This window comes from Hylobates moloch, unplaced genomic scaffold (genome assembly GCF_009828535.3).
Source record: "Hylobates moloch isolate HMO894 unplaced genomic scaffold, HMol_V3 SCAFFOLD_18, whole genome shotgun sequence".
NCBI classification, from domain to species: Eukaryota; Metazoa; Chordata; class Mammalia; order Primates; family Hylobatidae; genus Hylobates; species Hylobates moloch.
In genome coordinates, this window is record NW_026652293.1 from 56,298,687 (window position 1) to 56,314,439 (window position 15,753).

The 15,753-nt window shown below is 36.8% G+C and overlaps 1 protein-coding gene across 7 annotated transcripts in view; it reads right to left on the reverse strand.

Annotated features, from left to right (window-relative positions):
- AIDA (axin interactor, dorsalization associated) overlaps positions 1-15,753 on the reverse strand; it is a 45,600-nt gene that overhangs the window by 4,087 nt on the left and 25,760 nt on the right. For all 7 annotated transcript variants that reach the window (XR_009210937.1, XR_009210936.1, XM_058430958.1 and 4 more), the window contains exons 7-8: positions 5,775-5,897; positions 2,968-3,090 (exon numbers count right to left, since the gene is read on the reverse strand). Coding sequence is in view for 5 of the 7 variants with exons in the window: in XM_058430958.1 (XP_058286941.1) it covers positions 2,968-3,090; positions 5,775-5,897 (246 nt within the window). In the remaining 2 variants the exon portion in view is untranslated. The remainder of the gene's footprint in view (positions 1-2,967; positions 3,091-5,774; positions 5,898-15,753) is intronic.

Here is a 15,753-nt window from a genome sequence, read left to right on the forward strand (position 1 = left end):
AGCTGGCATAATTTGACAAAACAACTTGTGCCAGTCTCAATGATTTGACAGTAACTTACTATGGTTGTCACCCCAAACTCTTCTGTATCTGAGTAGAGTGACATTTCTCCTTATCATCCAATTCTACAAACTATAGCAAAACTTCTTGAGCTAGACTGCCTCAAGAATGTATAACAGTTATGTACACAGGTAGAATCATAACCTGCTATAAAATATGAAATGCCACAGAAGAACAGAGAAGATACTTCAATACACATAGAAACTCATTAGGTAGAAAATGCATTTAAAAGAGTTCCTGAAAAAATTTAAGCTTGAATTATTTCCCTTACCCCAAAACAAAAACTCAAAAATTCAATCTTGGCGGTATTTTGGACTTCAAACAACATAAATCACATGCTGGCTCAGCTGTAAAATGTTATCTGTTTCCTTAACACCTTTTTCAATATTCAAAGCACTGCTGTGATGTTTTTCTTGGAATTGCACGTTTGTGTCGACAGTGCTGTAGAAGACAAAGGTTCAAAGAGCAAATCTATTTATTCTGCCACTCTCCTCCAATGAGCAAGTGATAATGAGAAATTTAGACAGTTCTGGCTGGGTGCGGTGGCTCATGCCTGTAATCCCAGCACTTTGGGAGGCAGAGGTGGGCAGATCACTTGAGCCCAGGAGTTTGAGACCAGCCTGGGCAACAAGGGGGTGGTAAGACCCCACCTCTACAAAAAAAATTTAAAAAATAGCCAGGCTTGGTGGCACGTGCCTGTACTCCCAGCTACTCGAGAGGCTGAGTTGGGAGGACTGCCTGAGCCCAGGGAGATTGAGGCTGCAGTGAGCCATGATCATGCCACTGTGCCCCAGCCTGTGTGACAAAGTGAGACTCTGTCTCAAAAAAAGAAAAAAATAAGAAATTTAGACAGTCCTATGTCCCCAAAGTCCAACAGATAAACACTTCCCCCAATCCTGCAGAAAAAAGCTAAAAATGGAGACATAAGTTGCCTCATCAATGTGGCCAAGAAAAAATGAATTTCTAAAGAAGGCATGGAACGTGAAGGAAGGAAGTCAGTGTCTCACTCTTCACTGGCTACTTCTAAATACTGCCTTAACCAGAGCAGTCCAGGAGCTTGGCTTGCAAAGACAACATACATTTAATACTGTCGCTGATGACAAAACTCACAAGTCACTAGAAGTTTAGCAATGTTCAGAAATGTGTGTACAGCACTGGCACTTGGGTCCAAATGGACCACGTCACATGGCAAGGGAGGAAAGAAAAACCAATTGCTCAGGAGACATGAGATGTGGGTGAGGGAGAGATGGGCATATTTGGCCATCCACTCCCAACATGCTCGAAAGGACTACAATAGTTAGGTTACTGGTAACATCTCTTCCCTAGGTGTGTGACCTTGTCATTTCCACAAATGGTGGCTTCTCTTCTCCCTCCCACAGCACTCAGAGGCATTTTGTCATTAGAAAACCTCAAAGATTTTAAAGACAGCAGAGTCTTTTCTGCTGGGAAACCCATCTCCTCCTCATGATCGTGTCTTGAGGTCTGAATAAATTTGAATGATAAAGTCACGTTTGAAAACAATACTAAAGTTCAAATATGTTACCATCATTTTGAGGAAGTTAAATTATTAATCTGCATCACCTGTAAATAATATATTTCCTGCATCCTTCATCATGCTTTTTATAAGAAAGAACAAAATGTGAAACAGGAATATCCTGGGAAGATTAAGTTAAAATGTTTATAAACATGAAAGTATGGTCATTAACACTAATATCAGTTAAAACTACAGTAACGGTAAACAGTAAGTTTGAAGCTGGAGAAAATTAATAGAGTCAAATTTTGAATCTAGTTCTACTTTTATTATCTGGTGAGTCGAGCCATTAAGAAAGAACACAGTGTAATAAAATAGAAAAGTTAGCCCATGAAACACTCCACCTTCTCCCCTCCACATCACAAACATTTCTTAAGGCAATGGAGTTAAAGAAACGAAACAAATCAATAGTTTTGTTCAAAAGACGTACTTTGTAACTGAAATTTCTTCAACATTATTAAGCACCTCCTACATACATAGTCTTCTAACACAGCAACTCTGGAGCTTTGGTGTATGTCAGAATCACTTAGAGGGCTTCCTAAAACAGACTGCTAGGCCCATCCCCATGGTTTCAGCTTCAGGATGTCTGGGGTTGCCACCTAAGAAGGCTCCAGGTGCTGCTGCTGTTCCAGGAATCATACTCTGAGAACCACTGTTCTAACAGAAGCACTGAAAGGCCTTTTAGTGGAGGAACAGAGGAGGCGGCAGCATCAGACTTGAGAAGTGAAATATCGAATATTTCAGACGCCGAGGCAATCACTTCAAAAGGCACTTGAATATCCTACAGAGCTTGAACATGTCAGAAAATGCAATTGAACCCTCAGGTGATAAAGGGATTCTGAAGTCACCTTTTTGGAGAACACTGAAATTCTCACTGGACAAAAAGCATGGGGAAGTATTTAATGCTAAGAATTGTACTTGGAAATGTAGCCTCACTATTTCAAAAATTTGCTTTTGTTCTTTCCTATTTCCTAACAATTAACTGCAAGTTAAGTTATCATTCTACCAAACTAGAAATACTGGAAGAAAACTCTGGTTCTTAATTTTAAGATTAAAACTTAATCATCAGGGAGCCTTCATGCACTCCTGCTTCTCCCAGCCCTTTAGTGTGTTTTTGAAAAACTTTGTTTTGTTGGTAAAGACAATAAAATTTTATTATCAAAGATTGTTTTACTATATAACAGTGTTATTAGACAAGTAGATAACACAATTCCTGATTTCTACATTTTAAAAATATGTATATTTATTCAAATCAATAAACACTATGTCACATTTACTTCTTCCAGATACTAACTATGCTAGGTCCACCATATGTACAAACACAAATAAGATGAGAATTCTGTCCATAAGAAGCCAATTATCATTTAGGATTACAAACCTTTGGTTAATTTTTCAACATGCTTCTGGAGCTCAATGTCCACATTAAAATGAACATATGTATCTTCTTTTCTTGAAGCCACAGGAGTATCTTGCACAGGAGTTAAGTCTATGCCATTCAGATCTAAAGAGAAAAGAAGTTTCTCTTTAGGAACATACAAATATACAGACTTAAAAACTGCAGGCCAGGTGCGGTAGCTCACACCTGTAATCCTAGCACTTTGGGAGGCTGAGGCGGGCAGATTATAAGGTCATGAGATCAAGAACATCCTGGCTAACATGGTGAAACCCCGTCTCTACTAAAAATACAAAAAAAAATTAGCTGGGTGTGGTGGCGGGTACCTGTAGTCCCAGCTACTCAGGAGGCTGAGGCAGGAGAATGGTGTGAACCCAGGAGGCGGAGCTTGCAGTGAGCCGAGATCACACCACTGCACTCCAGCCTGGGCAAAAGAGCTAGACTCTGTCTCAAAAAAAACAAAAAACAAACAAAAACAAAAACAAAAAACTGCAAACTAGGTAGGGCATGGTGGCTCACACCTGTAATCCCAGAACTTTGGGAGGCTGAGGCGGGTGGATCACTTAAGGTCAGGAGTTCAAGACTAGCCTGACCAACATGGTGAAACCCCATCTCTACTAAAAATACAAAAAATTAGCCAGGTGTGGTGGTGCACACCTGTAATCCCAGCTACTTGGGAGGCTGAGGCAGGAGAATCTCTTGAATCCAGGAGGCGGAGGTTGCAGTGAGCCAAGATCGCGCCACTGCACTCCAGCCTGGGCAATAAGAGTGAAACTCTGTGTCAAAAAAACAACAAACAAACAAACAAAAAAACCCTGTCAACTACAAGGGGTATATTTCATAAGGATGCTTGCAGAAAGGTTAAGAGGAAATTCTTGGGCTAACAGAAATTCCCATTTGGCATGAGCAGGTACCTGAAGAGTTGCAGGTGACCACAGAGGCATGTGGAGGGGGCTGAGTGAGGGGATGGGAGACTTCGCGGTGGGAAGGAGGAAACCTGTCTCAATCAGGTACAAAAGAAAGCTTGCAGAACACAAAATTTCATCTTTATAGGGAAGAAGTGAAAAGAACTTTTTGTTTTCCTTAGGAAATAGGCCACTATATTTTTGTCTGCAATAAAAACTTACAGTGTAAATATTATGCCTCAATAGGACTGACCCCTAATTTCCAAACTTGATCAAGTGTATGGTTTGGAAAGACCTTTAAATCTAACATTATCAGAATCCCCCTGCTGTATTCAAGTCAAAGGACCAAAAATGGACATGAAAATTGCCAATGAAACCCTTCCATCAATGAATACGTTTTTACAAATATTATCTAAATTCTCATTATATTTGTTATAACAACCTGTTTTATACCAACTAGACAGAACACTAAGTTATTGTGTATGGTTTTACTTTCCTGGATCCAGGAATCTTCCAGTTTCATCAAATTCAACATGGACTCATTTAATGACTGCTCAAGTGTTTATGTATTATTCAACAGATTTGTCTTAGAGAACTTAAAACGATATAGTACATTGATTGTTTCAGTTCTTAAAGATATTTACAAAAACATGTTTTAGTTCAACATGTATGCAAAGGTAACTTAACAGCTACTACACTATCATTAAACATCTTTGTGTTTTACAGTGTACATTCCTGAAAGAGTGACGCAGTTCTGTAAATGACCTATCAAACTATAATGCAGAGTATATATACTAGTAGGCCATATATTTGACACCTGGTAACATCAGAAGTTAAAGTTTCACAGCATTAGTGCTGTGGATCATGGTCTCCAGATAATCCCTCTCTGTGGCCAAATTCCTTTTTACTTTAATTGGTACTAATGAACTTTTGAATGTGAATTTATTTCTATGACTGACAAAAGTTCTCTTCATTTGATTTCAGCCCCTATCTGTTTCTTTGACTTGCCTCAAATTACAGATTAAAGTAAACCACTTGGATTAGCTGTGCAGTTGTCTCTGGATAGGAGTATGATAACTTCATTCTCAATCGCCCAAAAATTATTTTTAAAAGACTGTTAACTACTTTATAAATAAAGTACTGTATAAAATATTTGGCAACAATAAAAGAATTCAACCAAAGTGGTTTCCCTTTGAAAGACTGAAAATGTTGTTTTTAAGGAATAAATGAACTGCCACACTGGACAGGAGAAAAAAACCAAATCCTAAGAATAATCATGCTTCCTACCCACAGTAACATAGTTAAGGATAAGAAATACTTCGCTTGTTGAATGCTCCACAGGATTACATTCGGAGCATGCATGCTATGGATCTGTCCTAGCTCCCTGTCCTCACTGATGATTCACTTAAGGCCTGATTCTCATCCACCTTTGTAGGACTCTCCAATGTAGACCTCTCTCTTGGACAGGAAGGAGAGGGCCTAACGCAGGAGGAGTTGGGAAACAGAACACTGGGCTTTGCAAACAAACCTACACACCTTTGGAAGGTGAGGGACACTCTGTTAACCTGTATCCTAAAGGATGTATCTGCTGTTAAAGATGTGTAGCCAGCACCCTAGATGAGATTTTAAGAAAAAAAAGATATACACAAAGAAAAACTCAAAAGCAAAACAATGTAAGTTATAAATAAGAAAATAAGTAAATCTCTCAGAAGTGTTCTGTGAAGAAGTGATGATCTCTTCCAGGGACTTTGCCTCATAATAGAATGAACTAAAATGAATTGTCACATACATAAGACTCCCCGCCCCACCACCAAAATAAAACTGTCCCAAATGAGAAGCAACATTATAAAATACACCTGAGAAAAAAAAGTAAACAGAGTCACTTACCCTTCACACTAACTGTAATATAGGGATCGATGCACTGCCCAGCATCTTTCAAACCAATTTTCTCAATTCTGATAGTGAGTAATGTCATTCCTGGTTCCGATGGCAACCTTGGTAATAAAGTACCTGGCAACAGAGAAAAAGCAATAAAAGCTCCATGTCATTTCACAGTAAACATTTTAACGAACACAGAGAAGACACAGCCTTGCTTGCAACTGACTTAGTAACTAGCCAGGCATTATTTTGGTTCCCAAAACTCCCAAACACTTGGCATAATTTTTTTAAATGTTTAATTATACGTAAGAGAAATCTGCACTTCCATGTCTCCTAGTCACCACTAAAGCAGAAATTATTCAAGTCTGTCAGAAATTCAAGTCACTCCAGGAAGCCCAATTATAAATTACCACATAATTAATAATAAACTCATATACATATACTTTGTATATGCTCATTTATATAATATACTTCACATCTCAATATGAAGTGGTAGAAGAAAAAAACTTTAAAAATATTTGTTGTATTATCCTAACGTTTGAGAAATACAATACCAGAGTAGATCAACAAATGCTTTAGTTACTTTTTTTTTTGGACACAGGGTCTCACTCTGTCACCCAGGCCGGTCACAGCTCACTGCAGCTTCGACCTCCCAGGTTCAAGTGATCCTCCCACCTCAGCCTCCCGAGTACCAGGGACTACAGGCATTTACCACTAGTTACTATTGATAGAGGAAATAATTTACAACTTAATAATTGTGTATTTAATGGGATAATTTTACAGTCTAATTTCCCATTCTTTTCCTTATGAACATTGAGGCAAAAAAAAAAACAACCCACCTGTTGAAATTGCAGTGAAGTTTAGATCAATTTTAGAAAGAATCATATCTTTAGAAATTGCTTCTTCCAATCCATCAACTGATATCTCTCAACTTTTAAAAGACTTCTTAATTTTCTCAATAGAATTTTACTCTTTTCTTCACAAAAGTCTTATACTTCTTTTGTTGGGTTTATTATAAGATACTTGATATTTTCTGATGCTATTATAGACTTTATAATATTTCATTTTCTGAGGACTTATTGCTTATTTAAAGACAGATGATCGATTTTTTAATAATACCTCTGCTGGCAGGAAGAACTGATTTTTATGTACAGATTTTATACTCAGGAACCCTACTCTCTTATTAATACTAATGACTTATCCATAGGTTCTCTTTCATGTTCTAAATACATATTCATAACATCTGCAAATAAAGGGACAGGTTTCCCCCCTCTAATTTTTATATTTTATTTCTTTTATTAGTACACTGGCCAGAACTTCTAAAGCACTGTTGAGGAAAATAGTTAATAGTAGGCACCCTTGTTTTGTTCCTGATCTGAAAAGGAAGGCTTTCTATCTTATCATTAAATATGACTGAGGTGCTAAATGTCATTATAGCTACCTTTTATCAGATTAAGAATGTTCTGTTCTTGGTCTGCTAAGAAATTTTTTAAATCATGAAAGAAATTAGAATGTAATTGAAAACTTTTTCTGCATCTCTTGAGATCATGAGATTCTTCTCCTTAATCTGCTAATGTGAATTACCTTGATAGATGTATCTTGCTGATTTAACAATATATTCTGAAAAAAAAAATCACTCAATAGTTCATGGAGATTTTCTTAATTATTTTCTGTAATAGTTCATGTATTGGCTATTTATTCAGCCAATCTTCGTACGGCAGTTAGGTTGTTTCTAATATTACTATTACCAAAAACATCTCAATAGAGAACCCAGTGTATATGCAAGCATTTTTTAAAAAATTTTTTTACACATTATTGGAGGTGTATCTTCAGAGTAAATTCCTAGGAACAGGATTGCTAAACTAAGAAAAACTGTATATTTTTGTTGTTGTTGAGCTATTGCTGAACTCTTCTTTAAAGGGACTATTACCACTTTCTATTCCCACCAGTGATGAATGAGCCCATTTCCCTATTGCCTCAGCAACAGTAGTTTTAATTTGCATGTCTTTTATCATATGTGAGGTAGAGTATCTTCTAATATGTTTAAGAGCTATTTGTATATCTTAGGGTATGTGTATGTTTATGCGTACTATCTGTTCATGTCTTTTGCCCAATTTTCTAATGTGTTTGGGGTCTTTGTTGTCACAACTTAAAATTTTCTTTATATATTAAGGATATTAGTCATTTGTCATTGTGACTTTGATTAGTGTTTTCTGACAGAAAAAAGAGAGAAGTTCTTTTTATGATAGACTATTTTCTCCCAAGTAAACATTAAAAATTCTTCCACCTTTAGGTGAATCAGTTTCATAACCTGTAATTGTCTAGATCTTTTAGTTGAAATAATGAGGCTAACATTTCTTTCTTCCTTACCAACAAATTTTTTTTTTGCCTGAGAATATAATAAGGTTTAATCTAACTACTAAATATATTTCTAACAATGTAATATGGAGGCAGTGATTCCAAGCTGGAAAGATACCTAATTTATTCAGTTCTTCCCTAATTCAAGGTAGAACATAAAACATTTCATCTCCACCATGAAGGTTCAGTTTTATCTTGACTAAGGAACAGCTGAAGTTACGTAATTAAGACGACAGGTAATATAGAAAGGTGTATTTCTCAGTGTTTTCTAACGTGCTCTCTCCCTGCCTAGTCAACTCCTACACTCCCTTTGAGTCTCAGTTCTGGCTAGATTACCTTTGCTTAAACTCTGTCAGTCCTTTTTTTGTTCACTCATAATATACTGTGTCCACCACTAACCATGATGATGTACTTTTTCTGGCTGTGACTTACACGGTGAGCATCCTGAAAGACGGGGATGAGTAATCATTTTTTTATTGTTCGCACTAGTAATAAAGAGATCTTTGTTTTAGAAATATTTTGTTGAATGATAAACGAATTTTACAGTTCTAGAGGTTATTATGCTCTATTAAACACGTGGCCTGAAAACATGTATCAATGTACTGCCTTATATAATATGCATGAAAGAAGATAAAATACTAGGATAATACCATACCATTCCAGGGTTGGATGAAAAAGTTAACATATTTGTGTATCAAAGATAAAAACATACAATAATTAAAAATCAAGGCAATGTATTAAAAGCAAGATTTCTAAAAGAAGAATGAATGCATTCAACTGTATAGAGTAATATGAGAATAAGTAACTACATTTATAAAACTTGAAGACTGTAACTGGAATAAGCAAAGAAATCATACATAAGCCACGAAAAACTGCGTGTTTCCAGCTAGATCATTTGCTGTTAGATCTAAAGCAAGGATCAGAAATAATAAATGTTCTTCCATGTGGAAAAGCTGCATAAATAATAAACAGCCAACTTTTATAGAACATGTCAGGGTGTGCCAGGCACTGTTCTAATCCTTTACACGTACTAACTCATTTAATCCTCCCAACAATCCTATAACACAGGTGCTATAGCACCCTATAACAAGGTGTCCCATTTTTTCAGAAGTGAAAACTAAGAAAAGTTAAGCAATCTGCCCAATCATATAGCAGTTTGGCACAGGATTCCATGCTTGTAACCACCACACCCCATTTGGCCATTTCTTAATTGTCCATAGAGCCTAAACACAAGCTGCGGGATGACCTCCCCATCTCAAGGTCCTTAACATAATCACATCTGCAAAGTCTCTGTTGCCGTGTAACGTAACAAACATATGCACAGATTCTGAGGATTAGGATGTGGACATCTTTGGGAAGGGATGCATTATTTCTGCCCCACACTTCTAAATATGAAAAGCTCTGTATGGCTACAACTGTCTAAATCAAGATTTCTCAACCTAGGTTCTGTGGAATCCCAGGGTGTCCCTGAACTGTCACTAGGAGCTCCACGCAAGAGAGTGATTTCTATCAAATCATATCAAAGCCTTTAAATATGCACTAAAGACAATAAAATACTAGGATAATACTACACCATCTGCAGCCCCTGCAATGGCTTTGTACACTGAGCAATGCAGGTTTACAGTGATGGAAAGAGACTATGCAGCCCCTATAGCAATTTTATTACAGGTCTTTGAGCCTCATATGGCAGTAAGCAGTTAAGATTATGTTCACTTGACTTGGTCCATTTAATTTTTTTTTTTCAGGAGACAGGGGAAGCCACTGGTAGCTGATGAGCTCTGTACAGCAGTCTGATGTCAGCCTCTTCAGCTTTACCTGTCCCAACCTTCCCTTATGCACCAACAGCTGGAGCAAACATACTCTACTTGTAGCAAAGAAAACTGGAGGAAATTTTTCAATTCAATGTGATTTCTAAAGAAGAGGTATGAGCTAGGAGAGGAAGGTTCTAAGCCTAAGAATAGAGACAGTTCTCTCTAAGTAAAAACAATGAATTTCAAGCTTCCGAATCATTTCACTACACTAGTGCACTGGGGAAGACAAAAAAGTCCATTTAATGATGAGACCTACTTATTAATAAGGTTGTACCTGGATGGATAATTTCCAAGTTGCATCATCTGTGAAAAACACTTTATCAATGCAGCAATGGATCCAACAAAATCAAAAAATCGCAACTACAAGTCACAACCATTGATAAGTAAAAACACTGATTATTTTGATATCCTAATGGCCATTTAAAATAAAGCTTTTTTTTTTTTTTTTTTAAGTAATGTTCAGTTAAAAAAGGCTCAAAAAGGAAATTACTTAGTAGCAGAACTTAATGCCCAGAGAAAGAAAAGTCACACAGTGGTCAAGGATCTCATAATGCCTGCATGTGAAATTACAAGACGTTTTTAGCACAAGATACAGTAGAAGAAATTTAAAAGGCTCCATTCCCAAACCGCGCAATAAGTGGACACAGAGATGACTTTTCATATCCTGAAGAGGTTTTGTGATAAACTATAAAAAAATTAGCTTCTCTATTGAGTCTACAAATTTTACGAATAAATGACATGCTATAGCATTTGTAAGGTCTATAAATAATGGTGAACTCAAGAAAACTGTTTCTGCTGTGAAGTCCCCAAACAAGCAAAGGCCAAGCTGGATTTCATGCCCTGTCCTCAGGTGTACCTCTGAGGAACTGCCCTGGGCTGTACACTGTGGTGTCAAACAGAAAATGCTGACACTGTCAACTCATGGCTTTCTTCACTGAGGTGCTGCTGTCAAAATTCTCACAAATAAAATGAAAAGAGGTTCTAGGTATCAGAGAAATGGCTAAGTTTATTCAACAAAGACCAGTTCACTCAAGAATGTTTTGAAAATTGGCCAGGCATGGTGGCTTACACCTGTAATCCCAGCACTTTGGGAGGCCAAGGTGGGTGGATTACCTGAGGTCAGGAGTTTGAGATCAGCCTGGCCAACATGGTGAAACTCTGTCTGCACTAAAAATACAAAAATTAGTCAGTGTGGTGGTGCACGACTGTAACCAAAGCTACTTGGGAGGCTGAGGCAGGAGAATTGCTTGAACCCGGGAGGCAGAGGTTGCAGTGAGCTGAAATTGTACCATTGCACTCCAGCCTGGGCAACAGAGTGAGACTCTGTCTCAAAAAAAAAGAAAAAAAAAAGAATGTTTTGAAAACTGTACAAGTGTCTAACCTAGCAACAGGGCAGGCTCTCAGAAGAGTGTGTTATAGTCACTGCCACCATGAGGAGGAGATGTGGACTGTGCAAGCAAGTCCTCTGTCCATGCTGGCCATGTGAATCCCCAGATGACCACCAAGGTGTCCAGCAATCAGTACCACTCTCCCTCCTACAGCTGGTACAGAGAAAAGCGGAGGAATATCTGAGTCCCCTCACTTAAAACTTCTCTGTTCCAAGAGGAAGCTGGTAAAAATGGAGATCCCAGCAAGGGGTAGGATCTTCTCACATCGACTAGTTCTGTGTGTGGCCAAAGGCACTCTGGACAATGAAGATTACAGAGAACCAGACTATGAATGGATGAGGAGTCTGGGGTTACATGGAAAGAACTTGAAGTCAGTGAAATCCTTTAAGACCTTGTCCTCACACAGAGAAGAGGAAGGCTGCCATTTCCTTTTTTGTCTTATTATTTCTGCTTTTTAAAAAATTGCTGTTGTTTACATCATATACCACAACAAAAGGAAAATGTTTCTTTTGGTCCAAAAGGGCAAATGGCATGATGGTCTTTGTTCTAAAATAGTAGTATATCACCACCTAGACCAGAACGTTAAAGAGGCAATGCCTTCTCATAAAATTACTAAGGATTGTATCTTCTGAAAACATTGTGATTTGAATTTGCTTATTAAGTTTATTTGATTTTTATACTATATTTTATAGATGCTTGTCACAGGCACTGGTACTTCAATGAGAGGTCAGTCCTTATGTTGCCTTGGTGCTTTGAAAGTTAAATGTCATGAACAAGGAGTACATAATTTTTTATCCACACGTTTAGGACAGAATTCAATCAGGTGTCTAAAATGCAAACTCAACATTATCATACCATAATATATACATATGATAATATATATACCCATGATAATATATGCATTGCTAGTTTCCACCATTTTTAACTTATCATACTTGTAATTAAATTTGCATATCTGGTACATATCTGATTTTCTCAGTCATCCAAATTTTTTTTGAGTATATATTTCTTTGTGCTGCCAAAATATAATAAAAATATATATACTTGATAATGCTTTGCATTATTTTGAGATAATTTTTAACACAATTTAAGATAAAGATACTGCTCAAACTGGCTACAATATTTGGTAGATGGCAGATAACACATGAAATGTGTCTTGAAAATCTGGTAATAGAAAATCTTTGCAATTTGCATTGCACATAGATAACAGGTCATGGTGATACCATTTATTTGTTTCAATTGCTGAGTTACATTTAGAGGTAGAAATCGTTGTAAAATATTAAAATACATATACAATTTATTTTAGTTAGCAATTGATTAGCAGTTAAGGAACATGGGTTCCTCAAGCTTTTAAGAGAAAGGCTTTGAAATTATAAGTCTGTTCATTTTGAAATTATTTTAAAAGTTTGACAAAATTTTAGGGGCCATTATCATTGAAATAATAGTGTATGTAGGTCTGTTGAATTAAAACTATACCTGATTGAAGTTGTTTGTCAACATAACCATACACTTCAGATGATATTAACTGCTTGGCCCCTAAACATGTTCTGGATTTCCATAAAAAAGGAATGCCCTGATAGTCACAGGAAAGTAATGAACATTTGCTGCAGTTTTTGACTTTCTTACATGTGTGTGAGCAAGAAAACAAACTGCTTCATTTCAGCTGAAAATAAAATCCATGTTTTCTTATCTTTCAAGTTCAACTCAGAATTGAATAGTTATGCAGCAGAAAACAAATACAGGTTTGACATTAGGTAAATTTCATTCTTTATTTTGAGTTTCAAAAATAATGTTTTATGCATACATAAGCCTATGTAAGAGATGAAGAACCAGTAGCTATGTATAATAATTCTGAAACTGCTAGGACTATTTGAGCTTGTATCATGTTACCTAGTAAGAAAATGTTTCTAAAAGTCTTGTGTAAAGTTGTGTCTTGGCTATTTTTAAAGTTATATTGCTTTGGTTTATCATTTTATAGCTTTACTATTCAAGACTATCAGTAAATTTTTAGGTTATAAATAATAGGCTATAAGCTTATACTTTCCATTTAAATGAAATCTACCAAGACTATCTTTAGAAAAGTTAACTTCCATTTTGGCTAAGCCAATTATATAACATAAATGTTTGCTCTTATGAAATTAAAAAATTTTGAAAAGGAAGGAAGGAGATTAATATCAAGAAAGGTAAGTAAGCTTGACTACCATTTTTTTATTTTCATGAAAGGCTGGCTAAAAAGTCATTTTAAATTTTAAATCAGAAAAAAACTACCCTTGGTCATACCACATCTACATACCATACATCATACCCTCACACCTCATTATCTTAATGGTGGTAGTGGCTAGTATATGAGTTGGTCAAAACTCATTAAAGGTACATATTAAAAAGAGTGAATTTCTTTTTTTTTTTTTTTTTTGGATGGAGTCTGGCTGTTGTTGGCCTGCGTTGCAGTACAATGGCACAACCTTAGCTCACTGCACCTCCGCCTCCCAGGTTCCAGCAATTCTCCTGCCTCAGCTTCCCAAATAGCTGAGATTACAGGTGCCCACCACCACGCCTAGCTAATTTTTGTATTTTTAGTAGAGACGGGGTTCCACCATGTTGGCCAGGCTGGTCTCGAACTCCTGACCTCAGATGATTCACCTGCCTCAGCCTCCCAAAGTGTTGGAATTACAGGCGTGAGCCACCACGCCCAGCCAAGTGAATTTCATATATGTAAATATCCTAGTAAAACTGATTTTAAATCTTAGGTTCCCTTTGGGTAACAAGAAACTTTTTCTTGCTCTATAATTAAAAGTTAAGTATTATCTTGCTATTTCAATGACATTTTCAATGAATATAATTTTACAAGTTATTTTTCAATAACACAGGCCCTGAACAATATGATCCCAAACCAAATATAGCTAATTAAACTATACATATTCTTTCTTTTAGGGGGAAAAAGATTCAGGGACTAGAAGGGTTCAGTAAGGCATTTGTAGCTCTGAAATGAAATATCACAATGCTATATCAGAATACAAATTCAGTTTGGGCTTAATCTTACATAGCACATGGATTTAATTTATGGTTGAAATTCCTTTTCAACTTAGCAACCTGAACCCCATAAAGACCTTAATCTGCCTATTTCATGATTTACATCATCTGCTTCTTGTTTGCTACAGAAGTACAGTAAGCAGGAAAACAACCAAATCAGAAATTTATAGAACTAGAAGCTATACCAATTACAGTATGTGGTTTGAAAAGGCAATAAAAATTATTGAGTCAGTGAAACAGCAAAATATCTCACCATCCTGGCAATCTTGAAATACCCTATAAAAGCAAGAAAAATATAGCTCTATCTTCATAAAGCAAAGTAAATTGGAAATAATGCCCTTGTACCAAAGAAACATTATTAACAATAAGAGCTACCATTGATAATGCCTGCAACGTTTCCAATAATCCTGCAGCGTAGGCACTGTTATCCCCATGTAGAGATGATGATAAGAGTAACAGCCACCACTAATATTCAGCATATGAACAATACAATGCTAAATGGCAAACTTAGTATTTTGTTAGTCTTCACAGTAACCTTATGAGTTAGGCACTATCATTATCCCATTTTATAAAGAAATAGAAGTTCAGACTGGTTTAAGACACAGGTGCAAAGTCACTCAACTAGTGATTGGCAGAGCCCAGACTCAAAAGCCCAGTTATCTGTTGGTCCAAGCCTATATTGTTCCTGCTCCAAATGACTCCTCTTCAAGGAGTATTCAAAATACTGGAATATTAATTATGAAGAAAGCTATCTGAACAGCACACAGATTGTATTTAACTATAATGGAAAGCTTCTAGAATCTCTTCTAAAATGCATGACAATATTATAGCAGATTGCTATACTTCCTAAAGTAAACTAGTTTATCAGAAATAAAAACTGTACTTTATAAGAACAGAACAGAGTAAAGCAGTAATTGGGAGAGGCAAGAAATTTACCCAGGGTGCTTGCCAAGGTTATTTACAGGGAGGGAAGATACTCATGGAGAGCTTCCAGAAATAAAAAAGTTTCCATATATTTTTTGCTTCCCTAAAACAAGATGGGGAGGAAAGGGCAATTGTTCAACATCCACTCCCATGGGTCCACTTTTAACCACCACAGTTTGATTAATTAAAGAAGTACTTATGGCCAGGCGCAATGGCTCCTGCCTGTAATCCCAGCACTATGAGAAGCTGAGGCAGGTGGGTCACCTGAGGTCAGGAGTTTGAGACCAGCCTGGCCAACATGGCAAAACCCTGTCTCTACTAAAAATACAAAAATTACCCGGGCGTGGTGGCATGCACCTATAATCCCAGCTACTCGGGAGGCTGCGATATGAGAATTGCTTGAAACCTGGGAGGCGGAGTTTGCAGTGAGCTGAGATTGTGCCACCGCACTCCAGCTTGGGTGACAGAAAAAGACTC